Genomic DNA, 20,129 nt, shown 5'->3' on the forward strand with positions numbered 1-20,129 from the left:
TTCACAGCTTTTAAACAGTTTTATACAAATGATTTGAACTTCAAATATATGTAACATTTAATGAGCAACTTTTTCTTCAATGCCATAAAAATACCTCTAATTAACCCACAACAAAACATCTTAAACTGGTCTGACTATTTTACAAATCATAAATTTGAAATCATCTTTAAAATAATGTCCACTGAGGACAGACTGACTTATGTTTTAATATCACTGAAATCACTTGTAAACTAGATTATAATTGGTTACAAACTGGACTTAATGGCAAAATGGTCCACATTGGATTCCAACTTGAGTTTAAAAATGACTTATCACTGGTTATTAAGAAACATTTTGATATCTTTGTACAGACAATTTGGCACACGCAAGTAATCAGAAGACATGTCTGTGTTTAAAAATTTTACTAATTTACAAGTTTCTGACAAACTAAATCTACCTATCATCTATCATAACAATATTCAACTAGGGACCTGTGATCAAGCTCTCAAAATGATATCCCATGCTCTGCCATACTACGAGGGTCGGCTGAAAAGTTCTCTGTGATTATTTCAATAACAAGCAAGATACTCTTGAATCACACATCTGCTTAAAGCTTGTAATGTCTATCTGGCAGTGTGACTACTGTTCCACAGAGCCACCTTCTCTTTCCATATACTTATGGCAGTGGTGTCCAAAGTATTCCAGAAAAGGCCAAGAGTGCAGATTTCTTTGCAGCCTCTTACTCCAGCAGGTGATTTCACTGATTAACATCACTTTGAGCAGATGGGATGAGTTCATCAGTAAAATTACCTGATTAATGACCAAATAACAAATGTCACTGGCAATTTCATGAGACTGTCACGTCCGTTACAGCTTTCAACAGTACTGTTGTGATCCAGCCTTCCCAGAGAATTATGGTTTGTCCAGTAATTTTTTTTTTATCTTATTGAAAATGAGAACTCTATGGATATAGCACAGCAGGGCCATTGAAAGTGCTAACAGACATGACATTCTCATGGAATTTCCCTTATCGCTTATTCATTTCAAGTAGTAAATTACCATATTAAATCTCTATATTTTCCCATCAAAATCAGAGAACTGTCATTATACTACAGCAAAGTGGATCATATTTTTAATCATAGATGTTACCTCTTGCAATGTAAAATAAATATAGAAACTGAATTGATCAAATACATCTGACTCATAGTTAAAGATGGCATTTTAGATCCTTTAAATCTACTGGATCAAATATTAGCCTCGGCGAGCTGTGGTCAATATACAAAACAGCTGCGTGGATATTCGTCGTTAATTTCCGAGCATACCGCGAACGCAACATCACTTTTCCCAAACTACAGAAAGGAGTCGGCTGTCCGGCTAGCTACCTTAGCGTTAAAAACTGTCGTACGAAACGGTTAATAGTTTAGTACAGAGATAGGCACACAACGTCTCATAACCGCTTTACACAAAGCCGCTTTGTCTTGTATCGATTCCTTACTGTTTAATAAGTTGGTACGCGTCGCCCTTCGCTTTCGTTTCTAATTTTAAGGCGATGAAGTTTGTTACTTCGGTTCCAACCTGCGCTTCCGGAAGTTCTGCCTTCTCAACCAATCACAACAACACAGCCTGACTCGCGTGCGGACCTATGCGGTGCATAGGTGGAGATATAAATTCATTTAGTCTGTCACATTGTGAAGACAAAAAGAGGCTCCTTTCAAGGTTGTCAACAACGTATATCGGTAATGACTCTGGTTGGGGTGAAGTTAATGTTAGGTCAGGAAGCGTTTCGGCAGTTTGTCGTTTGGCTTCCCAAATTGGGGGTGGAGAGACTTTCGCAGTGCTACCGTAAGGGGGCGCCCAAACCTGTGGACTTCCACTGTAGATTCCTTATTTATTACACTGTAGAGTCCTTATTTGAGTAAAGTGACTTGGGCCAAATTTGTTGTGATTTGGCGCTTTATATATATATATGTGTATATATATATATACACATATAATTATGCATGAATTGAAGTGTAATTGAATATTGAAGTGTATGTATGTGTGTTGATATGTAGTGTGTTGTGAATTTGTGTTTATGTTATTATGACTGTTGTTGGACTTGTACGAGCAGGGGTGGGCGTTGATAAGCTTTGCTTCTGCCCACACCCTTTCGGACTCACAGGCTTTGTTTATATAATATTTATGTTATTTGTATGTTTTTGTTCTTTCGGATTTGTGTGTGCGTGCTGAATAAAATCATTCATTCATTCAAATCGCAACAGAGTTGCCCCAAGGCGCTTCACACAAGTAAGGTCTAACCTTACTAACCCCCAAGAGCAGCAGTGGTAAGGAAAAACTCCCTCTGAGGAAGAAACCTCAAGCAGATCAGACTCAAAGGGGTGACCCTCTGCTTGGTCCATGCTACAAACATATTCCAGTTGAGGGTCACAGGGGATTTGCAGCCTGTCCCAAGAGTTTATAGCTAGAGAATAACCCCCGTGTGTCTGATGATTCGCGAACGTTAATGCTGGAGTTACAGTCGTAAATTGAGTTTTAGTGGCGATGCGTTAGCAGAACTGGTAAAATGGATATTTGCGACCGTAAAATTGCATTAACGTCCGCAAATCATTAGACACAAGGGGGTTATTCCCATTATAATCCAATTCCATAGTTTGCACAGTTTATTTTTCTGTAAGTAATTCGACCTGGATCCATGTTTTCAGCGAAAGGCCGCTTCACTACTGAAGGCTACATCTAAACCTGCATAATAATACAGTTTGATAAAACTGTTAACGCACACCGTAGTTTTCGGGAAATGTTGCTAGATTCCTGGTCCCGAGTCGTCAAATAATCACCGTTAGTATTGTATTTATCTGTTATATTCACCCATTTCGGCATCGTCGCTACCAGTTCCTCTCACTCTCAGATGACAGTGCCATTATTGACATCTGTGTAGCAACATGCTTAGGGCGCAGAGTAACACATCAAATGTGAAACCATCAAATATTTTGCCGCCGTCAATGCTATATTTTATGGTCGGAAATCTCACACAATTATCCAATCAGATTTGCGGAACAAATGTAATTGGATTACAATTTACAATAAGTTTATAGTTTCCAAACCAACTAACCTGCATGCATTTAGAAGTGGAAGGAAGCCAGAGCACCTGGACTGAACCCACACAAACAGAGAGAGTATGCAGTCCACACAGAAAGGACCAGGTGGACCTGGCTGTGAGACATCAGTGCTAACCACTAAGCCAACATGCTGCCTTCACAAAGAATACACAGTACATGCAGGCACCTAATATGGCAGAACAGGCGTGTTATTTTATGTGTATAATCACAGATCTCTAGTTATTATTGTAAGTGCTATTTTGATCATATGGTGGATTATTATAACTTTGACATCTGCCCTGTTCACTCTCATTATTCCCTTCCTAAACAAATTTTGTGAAAACCATATTTCTTTTTTTTACCACAACATTTTATTGAAGGTTTTGTCCATGACAGTACAACATCATGAGTTTCTCAGTACTTTTAATTTTGTTACTTGATTGTACTACATGGCATTTTTATATTAAAACAAGAACATCAAAAACACCAACACACACACAAGAAGGAAATAATAAAAAAAAAAGAGTAAATAAAAATAAAATAACCAAAACTTCTCTTGGCAACTAAGGTAATTCTTCAACTTGGCCTAGAATACTAGAATCTGATCTCAGAAAAAATATGGGTATACAGTATACAAGTATATTTACTTAAGCCATGGAACTGCATAGTGTACATTCTTAGTAATCCACAGTTTCATCTGTTAGGCCCACATCCCTTATACAATTAATAAAGGGTCTCCAGATCTTCTGAAACAGTTGTTGCTTGGATTTATGGATATATGTGATTCTTTCAAGTGGTAAGCTAGTTAACATCTGCTTTAACCACAGGGTGGCACTAGGTCTCCTGACGTTTTTCCAAGTCAAGGCTATGCATTTTTTTGCTTTCAAATCATTGAGATCTATAAATGCACATCAGTCTTGCTATAGTTATGTTTCTCTGGGTATAATTTCAATTTCAATTTATTTTCATTTATATAGTGCCAAATCACAACAGAGTTGCCTCAAAGCACTTCACACAGGTAAGGTCTAACCTTACCATGGTATAGAGCCATCAGAAATAATTTTAGGTCTAGCATAATTTGTTTAGAAATGATCTTTTCAATTATATTCTTAACCTCCTCCCAAAGTGTTTTTATTTGCCTGCATTGCCACATACAGTGTATTAATGTTCCTCTAGAGTCACACTTTGTACACATCCAGTATGTTTTTATTGTATTTATTTAATTGCACAGGTGTAACATATGTACGCATGAGCCATTTAAATCTAAGACGACTATTTATAGACATTGTATGAGCTTTAGCACATGCTTTTCCCCATTCTTGCTCGCTTAAAATTTGTGTCAAATCTTTATTCTAGGACATTCACGTATGTTTTGAATTCTCTGGTGAGTTAGAAATCAAAATGTTATAGAAATATGATATGATGCCTTTTCTTAAGTTATCTTTAACCATCGCTTTTTCCAGTGGAGAATGTGGACATTTGTTAAGATTGCTTAGATTTGTTTTCACAAAACTTCTCACTTGAAAATATTTAAAGGAGTGTTTTTTTTTTAATACAGATTAAACTTAAATTGTAATTCACCAAAGGACATACATATATCAGACTCTGGTGGATAGAGGAAAACCATATTTCTCGTATACGAAGCAATTGTCAGTCTTGAGTAGAATACTTGGAGGCTTGATTCATAGCAATGTATTCATATGACTAAGGTTGGACAAAACTGAACTTATTCCTATAAGATGAGCTGTTCTGGAGTTCCTGTGAGTGTTGTAACAGTTTAGTGTGTGTGCGCGCGTGTCAGATCGACCCAGTTGTCGCTTGCGTTCTTTACTTTCAACAGTAATTGGTGCAAAGATGAAAAACGTGTCAAACATGTTCTTGACGGCTCTCAGGCCAGTTAAAGTGACAAAAATATTTTATTATAATAAATCTTATCAACTCATAAAGAAATACTCCAAAGCAGTCTGTTTGTTTCACTTAAAACAACATTTGTCGAATGTTTGACATTTGATATATTGCAACGAGGAGGATGTTCTGGTTAGAAGTCTTGTGAATATTTGTTAGTATGTGAAGAAAGTAACAAACCATAAACCCCCCATCACACATAGCAAAAATGTGGAGGAGCCATTCCCACACAGCAAATATTGCCATTATCCAACGCAGTCGTGAGAAAAAGAGGCGTGGTCCGAACACATCTGGACTGCCTCGTCCACACCTGCACGATGGCATCCTAAGCGCATGTAGACAGCAGGTGGATGACACCGACTGCTGTCAGACAGCCATAAAAGGCACTGCAGACTGCCCGTTCTCCAAATGTCTGCAAGGCAGACCGGAGCACTGTTTTCCCTCACGCACACGTCCACGTAGGGGTGTGTTGTGATTTGGCGCTATATAAATGAAATAAATTGAATCATATTTTTTAGATCTTGATTACGAAGTTGAGCAGAGGTTATGTGGACATTTGAATTTAATATTGAAAAGCCCATTTGTTGTACATTTTGCATTATATCTCAATCAAAAGTGCCTCAGTCACTCTCATTTTTCTGTTATGGATTTACCTACACCACCAAAATTCCGATGGAGGTTCCAATTTTATGCCTGTTTGTCTTCCAGTTATTAGTCAGGAACCAAGTGCCAAAAAGCACTGACAAATTGTGCACAGCAGAGATAGCCAATGTTCTGTGAAAATTATCTGAAAAAGAATTCAGAAACCAAAAAAGTTGGAAAAACAAAGAAAAACCTGACAACACCACAAAAAAACCTTGATTCAAGTGCATCTAATTTAGCTCATGAAAAGCAACTTCTAACAGGACTTTGACCTTCAAAATTTTTTCCAAGATAAAATTTTTTTGGAATTATCAACTAGTGTTGGCGGAGGTTTGTGCTCTCTGAATACGGTGCTCTAGTTTGTTATGTTATGAAGATTTTATTTTCACCCATTTGTTTGTTTTGAACAGCCTGTAACCCACAATTTTTCATATATCGTTATGAAATTTTTACAGAGGATTCATATCATGATAGGAAAGAACTGATTCAATTTTCATGGTCAAAGGTCAAAGTCATGGAAAAATCCCTATCCTTTAACATTGAGCAAATTTTCAAAAATTCATAAATCTGTCAAGAAAGATCGAATTTATTTTACATTTGAAAGCATTATGTAGGATGGTATTGTTTATCGACTGACAAAATCTGATCCAGATTACAGATTTTGTGGCCATTTAAATTTAACATTGAAAACCCCATTTAATGTATATTTTACATTATATCTTAATCAAACATGTCCCAATCACTCTCATATTTGAAAGTCAGATGCAGACTGGCACTCACTATCACCTGACAAAGTTTGATCTGGATCTGCTCCAGATTGTGGATTTTGTGGACATTTGAATTTAATATTGAAAAGCCTATTTGGTGTACATTTTGTATTATATCTCAATCAAATGTGCCCCAATCACTCTCATATTTGAAAGTCAGGTGCAGACTGGCACTCACTATCATCTGACAAAGTTTGATATGGATCTGCTCCGGATTTTGGATTTTGTGGACATTTGAATTTAATATTGAAAAGCCCATTTGGTGAACATTTTGCATTATATCTTAATCAAAGGTGCCTCAATCACTCTCATTTGTGACAATGAGGTGCAGACTGGCACTCTCAATGAATAGACTAAGTTTGAGCCGCATCTGATCCATATTGCAGATTTAGGGGATATTTGATTTTAACACTGAAAAGCCCTTTTGATCTATATTTTGTATTATATTTTAGCTGATGAAACACCACTTCTAACAGGATTTTGACCTTGCAAATTTTTGCAAGGTAAATATTTGTGGAATTGGAAACTCATGTTGGCGGAGTGCCCTAGTTTCTGATTTAGTCTGGGTACCTGTGTGGAGTGAAAGACTTTTCCTCTTGGTAACTATCAGTTTAGTCATCAAAACTTACATATCAACCTCTGTCTACATAATAATAAGATCAATTCAAATATTGGACACACAGATCATATAAATCTCTTCCTGTATGACCATGATTGGTAGGTTTATATGCGTCACCTTTGGAAAGAAATTATACTCCTGAGTAGGAAAAGGCACAGCAATGGAGCAATGTACACAGCAATCATTTGTGATTTATGTCAGTGAATAACACATTACAGGATGACAGACAACAAATGGTATGCTTGACAGAGACGGGGGCGGGGGGGGCGACGAGACGGAGTGTACTCAGCTGTGTGGAAATGAAAGGGAATACTAACATTCTCCATCACGTACCCTCCCATACCTTTCCTCACTGACGTTGGCTGCTTAAAAGCTGCTCTCAGTGGTGTCTGTTAGGCTCATTATCACTTTGCCCTGGCTTGAGGATTTTTCTACCCTGCGTGCCTTTCATCAGACCTCTGTAAATGCAGAATACTAGAAAAGAGAGAACAGAAGTGGGGATTAGAATTGTTCAGACCCAGAATTGAATTGCAGTTTGGAGATTGGGCTGGTCCTGCCTGAGATGTTTCTGTACTTAAATCTCATGACATTGCTCCTCCTGCAGCCGGTCATTTCGAAGCCAAGGCTGCTCGATACTGTGACTGCACCACCCAGAGAGTGTCTCACTTGCGAAGGAAACACCTCACAGAGTCAGCCATCTGGAGAGTTAACTGCCACTGATCTGTCTGTAGGAGCACCATGTGGGGTCTATACTCAGAGGTGCATGCGTGGTTTGCGTTGCACACCTCCACTTAATGACCCCCGGCCTCTCCGGGCCCTGCTGGAAGGCAGAGGCATCTGCAGCAGCAGCACCAGCAGCAACATCAGTCCGACTGAAAGAATCCAGACTGTAGGTAAGATTACAACACTTGAGACAGTGAGGATGAATGAGTGAATGAAGCATAAACCTGCTAGGGTTGCTGCAACTGAGCTTCCTGGTATGTGGATTTTCAGTACCAGAAGTCACCTTTGTCATCTTTTTGACAGGATTATATTATAACATGGCATCAGTCACTCATCTTCAACCGCTTATCCGGGATCAGGTCACGGCAGCAACAGCTCTAGTACGGGACCCCAGACCTCCCTTTTCTAGGCCACATTGACCACCTCCGACTGGTGAATTCCGAGGTGTTCCCAGGCCAGTGTGGCGATATAAGCTCTCTACCTAGTCCTGGGTCTTCCCCAGTGTCTCCTCCCAACTGGATGTGCCTCGAACATCTCCCTAGGGAGGCGCCCAGACGGCATCCTTACCAGATGCTCAAACCACCTCAGCTGGCTCCTTTCAACGTGAAGGAGCAACGGCTCTACTCCGAGCTCCCCACAGATGACTGAGCATCTCACCCTATCTCTGAAGGGAGACACCAGTCACCCTAGGAAGCCCATTTTGGCCACTTGTACCCACGATCTAGTTCTTTCGGTCATGACCCAACCCTCATGACCATAGGTGAGAGTAGGAACGAACATTGACCAGTAGATCGAGAGCTTTGCCTTTTGGCTCAACTCCCTTTTTGTCACAACAGTATGGTAGAGTGAATGCAATACAGCCCCTGCTGCGCCGATTCTCCGGCCAATCTCATGCTCCATTGTCCCCTCACTCAGCGACAGACCACTGCATAAGTTCCTTCGAGATTAATAAAGTATCTGTCTATCTATCTACTCCTGAACAAGACTCTGAGGTACTTGAACTCCTTCACTTGGGGCAAGACCTCATTCCCTACCGGAAGTAGGCGGTTTCCTGCTGAGGACCTTGGCCTCAGATTGAGAGTATCTGATCCTCATCCAGCTGATCCACACTTTGGCTGCGAACTAACTCAGTGAGTGCTGGAGGTCTCAAGCCGATGATGACAACACACAGTAAATTTTGCTGAGTAAAAAATTTGTTCCGACTTACTGCCAAGGACCCGAACACAGCTCTCACTTTGTGAGTACAGAGATTGGATAGCCCTGAGAAGGGACCCCCTCACGCCATACTCCTGCAGCACCTCCCACAGTATCAATGAGTGAGTGGTTAGCTCTAGTTGTTAGCTAACCAAACAGAATAATGTATTTAACCCTCATGCGACTGAGTGGGGTAATTTATGACCCCGGGCATATATTTTTGTGCACCATTTTAAAAATTTTAGTCGGAAAAAGTTTTCTACCATGAATTTGTCAATCTACACTCAACAAAAATATAAACGCAACACTTTTGGTTTTGCTCCCATTTTGTATGAGATGAACTCAAAGATCTAAAACTTTTTCCACATACACAATATCACCATTTCCCTCAAATATTGTTCAGAAACCAGTCTAAATCTGTGATAGTGAGCACTTCTCCTTTGCTGAGATAATCCATCCCACCTCACAGGTGTGCCATATTAAGATGCTGATTAGACACCATGATTAGTGCACAGGTGTGCCTTAGACTGCCCACAATAAAAGGCCACTCTGAAAGGTGCAGTTTTATCACACAGCACAATGCCACAGATGTCGCAAGATTTGAGGGAGCGTGCAATTGGCATGCTGACAGCAGGAATGTCAACCAGAGCTGTTGCTCGTGTATTGAATGTTCATTTCTCTACCATAAGCCGTCTCCAAAGGCGTTTCAGAGAATTTGGCAGTACATCCAACCAGCCTCACAACCGCAGACCACGTGTAACCACACCAGCCCAGGACCTCCACATCCAGCATGTTCACCTCCAAGATCGTCTGAGACCAGCCACTCGGACAGCTGCTGAAACAATCGGTTTACATAACCAAAGAATTTCTGCACAAACTGTCAGAAACCGTCTCAGGGAAGCTCATCTGCATGCTCGTCATCCTCATCGGGGTCTCGACCTGACTCCAGTTCATCGTCGTAACCGACTTGAGTGGGCAAATGCTCACATTCGCTGGCGTTTGGCACGTTGGAGAGGTGTTCTCTTCACGGATGAATCCCGGTTCACACTGTTCAGGGCAGATGCCAGACAGCGTGTGTGGCGTCGTGTGGGTGAGCGGTTTTCTGATGTCAATGTTGTGGATCGAGTGGCCCATGGTGGCGGTGGGGTTATGGTATGGGCAGGCGTCTGTTATGGATGAAGAACACAGGTGCATTTTATTGATGCCATTTTGAATGCACAGAGATACCATGACGAGATCCTGAGGCCCATTGTTGTGCCATTACATCCAAGAACATCACCTCATGTTGCAGCAGGATAATGCACGGCCCCATGTTTCAAGGATCTGTACACAATTCTTGGAAGCTGAAAATGTCCCAGTTCTTGCATGGTCGGCATACTCACCGGACATGTCACCCATTGAGCATGTTTGGGATGCTCTGGACCGGCGTATACGACAGCGTGTACCAGTTCCTGCCAATATCCAGCAACTTCGCACAGCCATTGAAGAGGAGTGGACTAACATTCCACAGGCCACAATTGACAACCTGATCAACTCTATGCGAAGGAGATGTGTTGCACTGCATGAGGCAAATGGTGGTCACACCAGATACTGACTGGTATCCCCCCCAATAAAACAAAACTGCACCTTTCAGAGTGGCCTTTTATTGTGGACAGTCTAAGGCACACCTGTGAGGTGGGATGGATTATCTCAGCAAAGGAGAAGTGCTCACTATCACAGATTTAGACTGGTTTGTGAACAATATTTGAGGGAAATGGTGATATTGTGTATGTGGAAAAAGTTTTAGATCTTTGAGTTCATCTCATACAAAATGGGAGCAAAACCAAAAGTGTTGCATTTATATTTTTGTTGAGTGTATTTGTCCTGCATTTGTTCATATAATTTTGCACAGCTGGTCCATGTGGCAAGTATAATCCACACTTTTGTGAGGTAATTTATGACCCCAGGAAGATCTATGAGCTTTTCGACATTGTAGCTTCAGATGGTAATTTGCCAACTCTAATCATTATATTTTAGTGTTTTGCAAGGAAGCATGGTCAACAGACCAAGAATAGCAAGATTTACTGCTGCACAAGCATTAAAACTGATTCTTGATGCCCAGAGTGAGCTCATGATTGTCACAAAGGACGACTGATGGGTTCACTGAAATTTGTGATAAAGTATTGGCATATTTGCTAGTCACCGGTTCTTCTATATTTGATGCTATAATTATCCTACCATATTAGGCCCTAAAATAGCTTGGTCACTTGAGGGTCAAACATTATCCAAAAGGGGGAAATGTGTGTGTGCGTGTGTGTTTTGTACAGCACTTTGGAAACTATGTTTGTGAAATGTGCTATATAAATAAAGTGGTATGGTATGGTATGAAATGTTAAGCATGCATGAATGATATAATTGTTGATGTCACAGTAATATGTACTCTGAGTCTTTTTAAACATGCACCATGCAGTTGTAAGTGATCAGTGTTATTTTTTTTGTCTTAATCTCAGATGTTGCAACTACCAAGTATACAGAGGAGGTAAAAAAAAAAAAAAAAGCTTCTCCATCTGTTGGCAAAATAATTCCTAAAAGGTGATTTATGTCATATCCGCTGTCTTTTTCCAGGCTCCGTGTCGTAAATTGCTTACTTTGCTTGTCAAAGGTCTTGATCTGCATCTGTTTAAGTCACATCATGATATCTACATGCCCAACTGTGACACACGTGGGTTCTTTAGAAAGAAGCAGGTGAGTACACACAGAAAACTAATTTGCAGAGCTTCATCCTTTTGTAATCTGGCATATATGGCTGTATTTGTTTATTGCTGTATTATTTATTTATTTGTCATAGTGTTGGTCATCTCGAGGCAAGATGCGTGGGAAATGCTGGTGCGTGGATGAGAATGGGATGCCATTTCCATCATATATCAGACAGAAAAGTACCCTGACATGTCCAAATGCATGAATCATGGATTAAACCAGATGAGTTTGAAACTTCGTCAGCAATGCAAGCTATGGTTGAAGCAAGACTGTGCAACTATAAGGTTACTCAGAGAGTGCATACCTCGACCAAGGTCCAACAGTCTTCTGATTAGGTCTCTGGCAGTTTGCTTTTGTCACTTTCTTTACCACTGTGAGAGAGTTACTGCTTTGATGTCTTCTCTAAGGGCCCCTTCACACATAACACGATTGAGGCTGAATGGTGCATGAAGGAGGATTTGAATGCCACTTGTGAAAAGTCAGAGCCACCTCGAATGCCTCGTACATCAGTCGCCACATCCATTCGTGCACAGCGCATGCACTCTACATTCGTGTGTCGCTCACGCTGGAAACCCATTTGAATGGTGGGCAAGATGAGGTTGCACTGCCATCTGATAGTGCTCGCAACATTCGCACGGCATGTCGAACACAGGACAAATCGTGCTGTGATCAGCCAGCCGACGAGGCTAATGTCACATTCACCATGTAAGTTATAATCCACAGAAAGAAAGATTTGAAAAATAAATAAATACGTACATACAATAAGGGGAAAGGCGTGAACTCAGTCATGTGTGATCGCTATGCTCTTTGTGCTTTGGACAAGGGGGCGTGTCAACTCACCGCAAGCCAGTGACTCACTTTCAGCTAGCTGGCACTGACAGAGTGAACACAATGTGTTAATTTAAAACAAAGTGAACAGAGAGAGGGAGGAAAAATAAATAAAATAATACAGTAAATAAATAAATACATAATTACATAACAAATACATAACTAAAATAGAACAATGATTAAATACATCAATAACTAACACACAAATAATATAAGGGAATGAAATTAATAAATAGGGTAAAAATAAAATAAATCACAGAAAAAAGGGACAGAGGGAGAGGACCACAGTGCTCCTCCTGACACGCCCACCCGCTTGCCTTGGTATCATGCCGTCTTCTTTTTACTCTTTATTTATTTATTTATTTTTATTTGTCCTGTTTGGTACTGTGCAGACTACCTGCAATCTGCAGTTGCTGCATGCCGAATATGCACGAATCATTCGAGGGGGCTTCACACACAGTCTGGGTCTGCTCATGGCATTTGTACATATTTTGTACATGGCTGGCCGACTGTCTGTCCCTCCTGAATGAGGCTCGACTTTTTCAGGTGTGGCTCATTCGACCTGAATCGGCCTGTTTCGATCACATGCGTGTTATGTCTGAAGGGGCCCTAACATTGTTAGATTGTGATTGGTGACCTTTGATCCTGATTGCTCATATTTGGTCACCTAGCTTTAATCCTGATCTTTAAACCTGATCTTTTTTCTAATCACTCATCTTCAATCCTGAGCTTTAATACTGATAACTGATCTTTGATCCTGATCACTTATCTTTAATCAGTGAGCTTTAATTCTGCACTTTAATCTTGATCTTTGCTCTTGATCATTAATTCTTGGTCATGCTGGTGAATCTTTGAGCCTCACAGAGGAAGTAATGTTTTTGTTGCTGTTTGTCTGTGTGTGTGTCATTTTATTCCTGATTACAGGATCAAAGGAATTAGAATCACACTCAGAAACAAAGGTCAAGTCAGCTCAAATGAGTCTTTTAAATGACTACTTTACCGGTATTTATTTACTCTTAGTTACACATACATTAACCAGTTACAGTTACACAGAACTGTTAGTCTTAACTTCCTTAGTTACTCTAAGTCATTATAGCTAAACCCAAGGGCGTAGGTTTGGTCTCAGCTTTGGTAGGGACAATACCACCCCCCCCACCCGCCCCCCCTGCTCACCACCATCACCCCCTAACCCACTCATACCATTAGACGCACAAGTACAGCATAATACATAACATATGACGACATAATGCTGAATAATTTAACACTGTTTACAATATTAAGTGTGTAGGCAAACAAACAAATAGCTTAAATAACAAAATTGCACCCAAAATCACGAATCTATTCTATAGGCCTACACCTGAGAGAACAAGACAACAAAAAAAATACTTGTGGAGCTAACAAAAAAAAAAAGTTTTTGCAAACAAGATGTATAATCTATTCTCTTCATCAATAATGCAGTTGTAGGTATCTGGCAACCTAATTTGCCAAAAAAAAAGGGATTTCCAATGATATATATGGTGTATTACGGTAAACGTAAGCCTGTGATGTCATAACGCAGAGGAAAAACACGGAAGTTTCACACTAGTGCGCCGCTGATTCTCATTACCGTAAGTTCTCATGTAAGCTCTCACTCTGAAAAATTTCAACACTGACAGCAAGCCAAGAACCCGTGCTTTCCAACAGTATGCTATATGTTGCATATATTACGGTAAAGTGCGTTCGGTGACTTTTGAAACGAGGGAAAAGTATGAAAAAGAGCGCAAAAGTGACAGAAAAGTACATAGACAGACAGCAAACATAAATGTATTTTTTAAGGAAAAGGCAGGATGTTAGTGTCATTTGTGAAGGTGTGTGTGCGTGTTTGTGTGGGTGTGCAGTTTATTTTAAGTGTGGCGCACAGCATTGTTGGCAAGCCCCGCCCTTTTTGTTTTTCTGCACCGGAGCAGTGTTGCCAGATATGAAATATGAAACTATCGTACCAAAACCTCAAAATTATCGTATTTTGGGAGATATTATCGTACACAAACAAAACGCATACAACGTAGCTATTTTAGCGTTGTTTTTTTTTTAATTTACAAAGAATTTTATGTCACATTTTAAACAGTAATTATATTAATGGGGAAACTATGGCACAAAAAGAACGCAAATGCACAAGCAAGACTGTGAAGTAACACAAACGTGTTAATTACCAGACTAGAAAGAGTCGAATTCAACCTCGAGGTCGCTGTCGTCATCCGATGCCATGGACACTTGTGCAGATTTTGTTGAACACAGAAAAAATGTTGACACCTCCATAAGGAACTTGAACTTTTTTTTTATTTTTCTTGTATATCTCTTTGCTCTTGTGTTTTGTTCGTTTGTTATTGCATTTGTTGAAATACAGTTTCGAAAAAAAAAAAGATGTTGGTTGGGGAATCTTCCTGTCCTGTCCTGCAGAGATTGGATGGGAACTCATTACTTTGTATAGAGAGGGGGCGGGCTTTCAAATGACTGTCCCGGCAGCCCAAAGCCAGCAGCAGCCCTGTGTGTGGTGTGTCTTTGATGCCGCCTGAGTGCAACGCCTGCAAAATGATTCTTGGGTGTCAGAGAGAGATGTGTGTTTGGGCAACCAACTGAAATATCGTACATATTGGACTTTTTTCCCATTATAGATCGTACATCGTACAGAGGGCAAAACTATCGTACAAATACGATAATTATCGTACATCTGGCAACACTGCACCGGAGCCACCCATCCTCTGCGCTCCGGGACCTCCCACTTTACAAATGAAGCACTGCCTGCCACGAGATCCCTTACCAAAAAATAGTACTGATAAGTATATAAAAAGTAAACTAGAAGTATACTTGAAACATACTTGAATATACTACTTTTTGGTAAGGGATGCGCTTTGTTTACGTCCATGTGAGAAGAACGTGAGCCAATGAAATTGCAACATGGTAACCCTGTCACTCTGGCACGTCGAAAACACAAAACGTGACGACTAAAATTATAGTATCGAGTTCGCAAAAAAATAGTGAATGATTTTGTTATATAAACAAAAATGCTAAATATTGGTAGGGACTATTTTGCCATCCCAAAATATTGGTTGTGACTTGTCCCTATGGTCCATATGCAAACCTACGCCCCTGGCTAAACCCAAGTGATGCATTTGCTTTTATCTCGGTTACGTGCATTCAGTCAGTTACTTCACTTCATTGTTTTCTTACTTTTATAAATACCCTACTTCATTCAGTAACTATTCTTTTGTAAGGTATTTGCTTTTGATTAATTACTGAAGACCAGAACTGTCCCTTGATCTGGATTCCCCCCAATGGCCCAAGTTCTACCTCTCTATCAAATTTTTATTGAAAACAGTTCATGTATTTCTGAGATGTCTTGTTGGCAAACAAACAAAAGTTAAAGAAAACATACCCCCTCTGTGGAAGTAATAATGGAACTGAACATTTTATCACTCTTACTTCTCAGCTTCTCAAATTTTCATCAATGAAACAATTGTTTTTTTAAGCTGTCTCTTTGCACCTCTACTGAACATAATAAGACCCTTCTTTTTCTTCTGGTTATAATACTACTACTGCTACTACTACTAATAATAGCATCACTCACTCATCTTCAATCGCTTATCCGAGGTCGGGTCACAGGGATAATAATACCATTCTTATTATTATTCATACTAGTAGTACTAGTATTTGTATTATTATTTGCAATGGTATAGAATATAACAGTTGTACATTATGTGAAAGTATTCAGACCAGTCATATTCTTTTAAGACATAACGTCAAATGTAACGAACTGTTTCTGAACATTTTCTCAGAAAGTCCATGATTATAGCCTTGATTCTATTCAAATCTTTTGCACTATTGTATTTATGATCATATTAATGCTTTGAACAAGTAACTGAATGATGTTTTAGATGTCGGCACATTCTCTTTCAAGACTGACAAAGACTTAGTTGCACACTGAGACAAGACTATTCATGAGAAAGTTGTTTGATCCTTTTTGAATTCTGTAGATTTAGTGGCTTGCTATATTTAAACATTGTCATTGTTCTTAGAAATAAAAATGGCTTTACTCAGGAAGAAAATCTGCCTTGTTCTTTAATCCAACAGTGGAGAATATAACCTGTACGTGTAGCTCAACAATGTGTAAGTGGTCTGCACATTTTGCATTAAAAAGGTCATAAACTATTAACATGTAGTTATTTTGAAAAACCTTATTGGATGCAGATTCTTTTGGCTGCAGTAAGTCTTTGATCACAATTCACTGATTGGTTAATTGCAGCTACAGAAAGCATCAGGAGCACCAGCTTCTTGAAATCATACTCATCATGCAAAGGGAGAGTTCAACTGCCAAACAAATAGCCACATAAACAGCTAATATCCAAAACACATGCACTATCGCATACTGAGGGCAAACTAGGACAACCCCACCCTCTCACTGTCCGTTTTTATTTAAATCATATGGTAACGCTTTGCATGTCATTTTTGGCTTTTCTATTGTTACAAGGATGTGCAGGAATGATTAAACTACACCTGCCTCCACCTAATGTACACGTGTCCATAAAGTGTATGCAGAGGGTTTTATTTGCCTGTCTCTTATTCTGTGAACTCAGCAGGATAGACTCACAAGAATCTCTACAGAGCTGGGTTGGATTAGTCGGTTCTTTCTTATCATCCTTGAAGTTAGAGAGGTTATGTTGTTACTCTGTTGATGCACGGAGAGTCCCAAATACTAGGGGATGATCAGGATTTGTTTTGGGTAACAACAAGTCATTGAACGCTTCAGTAGAAAGTCTGAAAAACAGCAGGGAAAAAAAAATCATAAGCCAAGAGGTTCGGCTTCATCAGAGTTTTCATTACCATTTCCACTCACACTTTCCTGTAGAGCCGTTTCCACATTTATATCATGTGTTCGCTGTGTTGTCCTGGTAACTCTTGGTCATGATGACCACGTGATGCGCTTACAGCTGCTTGTGAACGAGTTAACTTTGTCTTCCCTGTGTATAAATTAATCTGAACCCTACGATTAACCCTGCCAGCTCACTTACTCATCTTCAACCACTTACTCCAATGAAGGGTCATAAGGGGCTGGAGCCTATCCCAGCAGTCACAGGCTGTGAGGCGGGGCACACACTGGACAGGATGCCAGTCTGTCACAGGGCCACATATAGACAAACACATTCACACGCACACTTTAAAGTTTCCAATCCGCCTTTAACCTGCATGTGTTTGGATGTGGGAGGGAAGCTGAAGCACCCGGAGGAACCCACGCAAACATGGGGAGAACATGCAAACTCCACACAGAAAGGCCACAGGTGGGAGTTGAACCCATGACCTTCTTGCTGTGAGGCAACAGTGCTAACTACTGTTCTACCCCACCCTGCCAGCTATACCTAAATAAATATATCCCCAGTAATGTGTCATATGCTGCCACCTACTGGACACTGCTTACATGCAAATTACCATAACTCGTGCATACATGAGGATGTTGATTGATGTAGGTCCTGTGTTTAAGTCGAGATTATTTATTATTCATTGTGAGACTACTGCTAACAAAGCTTATGCCAAAATATATTTTTTGCACTATCTCCATTTAACTTAAAAAAATATTCAGAGTAGAAGAAGACTTCTGGTGTATGATGATGTATGACTTAATTATCTTGTTTACATCCTGCCACCTGAGCATGTACATTTGTCATTGTCATTTTTTTTCTATTTTATGTCACTTAATGTATTAATTAAATGCAAATGAAAAAGTGTCTTTACACCATAGACTTGTTTCATTTGCAAGTGTCAGGTGATAGAAAGGCTGGCTGACGCTGATCAGCAGCCTTAAAGTAACAGCGTGTAGGATTTAGTATCATCTAGTGATGAGACTGCATATTGCATTATGCTGTCACTGGTCACGATATCATTTCCCTTCATGTTTTTGCTTTCAATGGCGACAGATTCATGCTCCCTTGTCTTCTCTTGTGATAAACAATATGTATGATCCTCCATTTCACAAAAACGAGAGTTCTCAAACTTGATAGCCTGCACTAGCAACAGACAGTGTAAAGACGAGCAGCTACTGATTCCTCTTCTTCTTTCTTTAATTTTACGGCCCTGCTCCAAAATGCAAAAAACAGAGTAAGTATGTCCCTTTAGGCTACTGTATCACAATGGTGCCTCCATTTGCCCAATTGAGATATCCCATAATCCCTTGCACACCAGAGAGGCGCAGCAGTCAAAACCAACATGGAGAAACCACATGATGACAATTGCGAAATGACATTACATTACAACCAAAATGCTAATTTTTAGACCTTTTATCATATTTCTAAGAGGACTGCATGTATGAACCCCTGAACACTTGCTAAAACAAATATTCCAAATATTCCGTGTCTGCTACGTTTAACCGCCATGGAATTTAATAAACGCAAACCAAATTTCAGACATCTTATATGTATTACTCTGGAACAGACAGTACAAACAGTGTTGTAAAGGACAATATGCTAAGAGAGCATATTTCACTTTTCCCCAGAATGACATGAACAGGAAGTGATCGCGGCTCACAACGATTCCCATTGTAAACTTGAAGCACTCAGGAGTGCAACCTCCTGCCAAGGCCATGGGGTCACTGACGCCATAACATCTACACGCCGTGGAATCATGAACCTAAAAAGTCTAACAATGATGTTTGGTCAGTAGTAAAAAAAGTTTCATCTGCTGTGACTGGATAGCATGTATCCTTAGTGCTTGGCATCACAGTTTATTGCAACTTGCACCTTTCCCAGAAGCTACTGTCATCTGAGCACTGATATTGATATTGCTTGTGCTTATAGACAAAAACAAATAAGAGACAAAATTCATTTTATTATTCAACTAAACTGCAAATATATGAATTTTTTAACATTTATGAAACACTTCTGTAAACAAGGCCATAGGGTCACTGACCCTAAAGAGATTCCCTCCTTGGCACAGTGATCTATTCAACAATTCAGTGTTACAACCAAAACTATAATATATACACTTTTCTTTCCTTTATATTTGACATCCTTGACCATGAAAACATACCACTAGAACTTGGAATCACTTTTATGTCTTTATTAGTTCAAAAAGTTATTGTATAAAAACGATTTTTCGGTAATGGCAGTTTTCTTCTGGATCTAGCTCCATAACATTTGAAGCTACATCAAATCTGATGACACCTTACTGAATCAGTACAGATTCAGCTACAATTTGGTGTTAGTTGTGCATCTCTAGCTTCATTTGTCACCTCACACTGACATATTTTCTATTTTCCCTATATTTTTGCATATTCTGGATCACCAGATCCGGAATCCGGATCTGATCATCACCAAACTTTGTTGTTTGATAGAACATTTGACTATGTTACACCCTAATTTTTTTTCAAGCCTTTCTGCCTTGTTTTTGTGGAGTTAGAAACTAGAATGTCAAAATTCCCCCTATCCCGCAATGGTGAAGAATCCTTTAAAAAATTCCTGGATCCAGATCATGATCCAGATCACCACTAAAATTTAATCACTTGTTCCTCTTGTCATTTCCAACCACTCCACAAAATCTCATCAAAATCCGTTCAAAACCTTTTGAGTTATCCTGCTGACAAACAGACAAACAAACAAATGAGACCGAAAACATAAC

The 20,129-nt window shown here is 39.7% G+C and overlaps 2 protein-coding genes across 2 annotated transcripts in view; one reads left to right on the plus strand and one right to left on the minus strand.

Annotated features, from left to right (window-relative positions):
- The window catches only part of LOC117507062 (SPRY domain-containing protein 3-like), a 50,347-nt gene extending 48,758 nt beyond the window's left edge, over positions 1 to 1,589 (minus strand). Inside the window, exon 1 of the mRNA XM_034166816.1 lies at positions 1,475 to 1,589. The gene's annotated coding sequence lies outside the window, so the exon portion shown is untranslated. The remainder of the gene's footprint in view (positions 1 to 1,474) is intronic.
- Positions 1,590 to 7,569: 5,980 nt separating this feature from the next.
- Positions 7,570 to 11,865, plus strand: LOC117507791 (insulin-like growth factor-binding protein 6). Its single transcript, XM_034167591.1, has 4 exons — positions 7,570 to 7,900; positions 11,414 to 11,442; positions 11,529 to 11,648; positions 11,752 to 11,865. Exons 1-4 carry the CDS (start codon positions 7,570 to 7,572, stop codon positions 11,863 to 11,865), a joined length of 594 nt encoding a protein of 197 aa, XP_034023482.1.
- Positions 11,866 to 20,129: the final 8,264 nt, after the last annotated feature.

This window comes from Thalassophryne amazonica, chromosome 3 (assembly GCF_902500255.1).
Source record: "Thalassophryne amazonica chromosome 3, fThaAma1.1, whole genome shotgun sequence".
NCBI classification, from domain to species: domain Eukaryota; kingdom Metazoa; phylum Chordata; class Actinopteri; order Batrachoidiformes; family Batrachoididae; genus Thalassophryne; species Thalassophryne amazonica.

Excerpts from the sequence above, each read along its gene's own strand:
- LOC117507791 (XM_034167591.1), top strand. The coding sequence starts at position 7,570 with ATGTTTCTGTACTTAAATCTCATGACATTGCTCCTCCTGCAGCCGGTC. Across the intron at positions 7,901-11,413 it reads TGAAAGAATCCAGACTGTAG|ATGTTGCAACTACCAAGTAT; the intron begins GTAAGATTACAA and ends TCTTAATCTCAG. Across the intron at positions 11,443-11,528 it reads CTACCAAGTATACAGAGGAG|GCTCCGTGTCGTAAATTGCT; the intron begins GTAAAAAAAAAA and ends GTCTTTTTCCAG.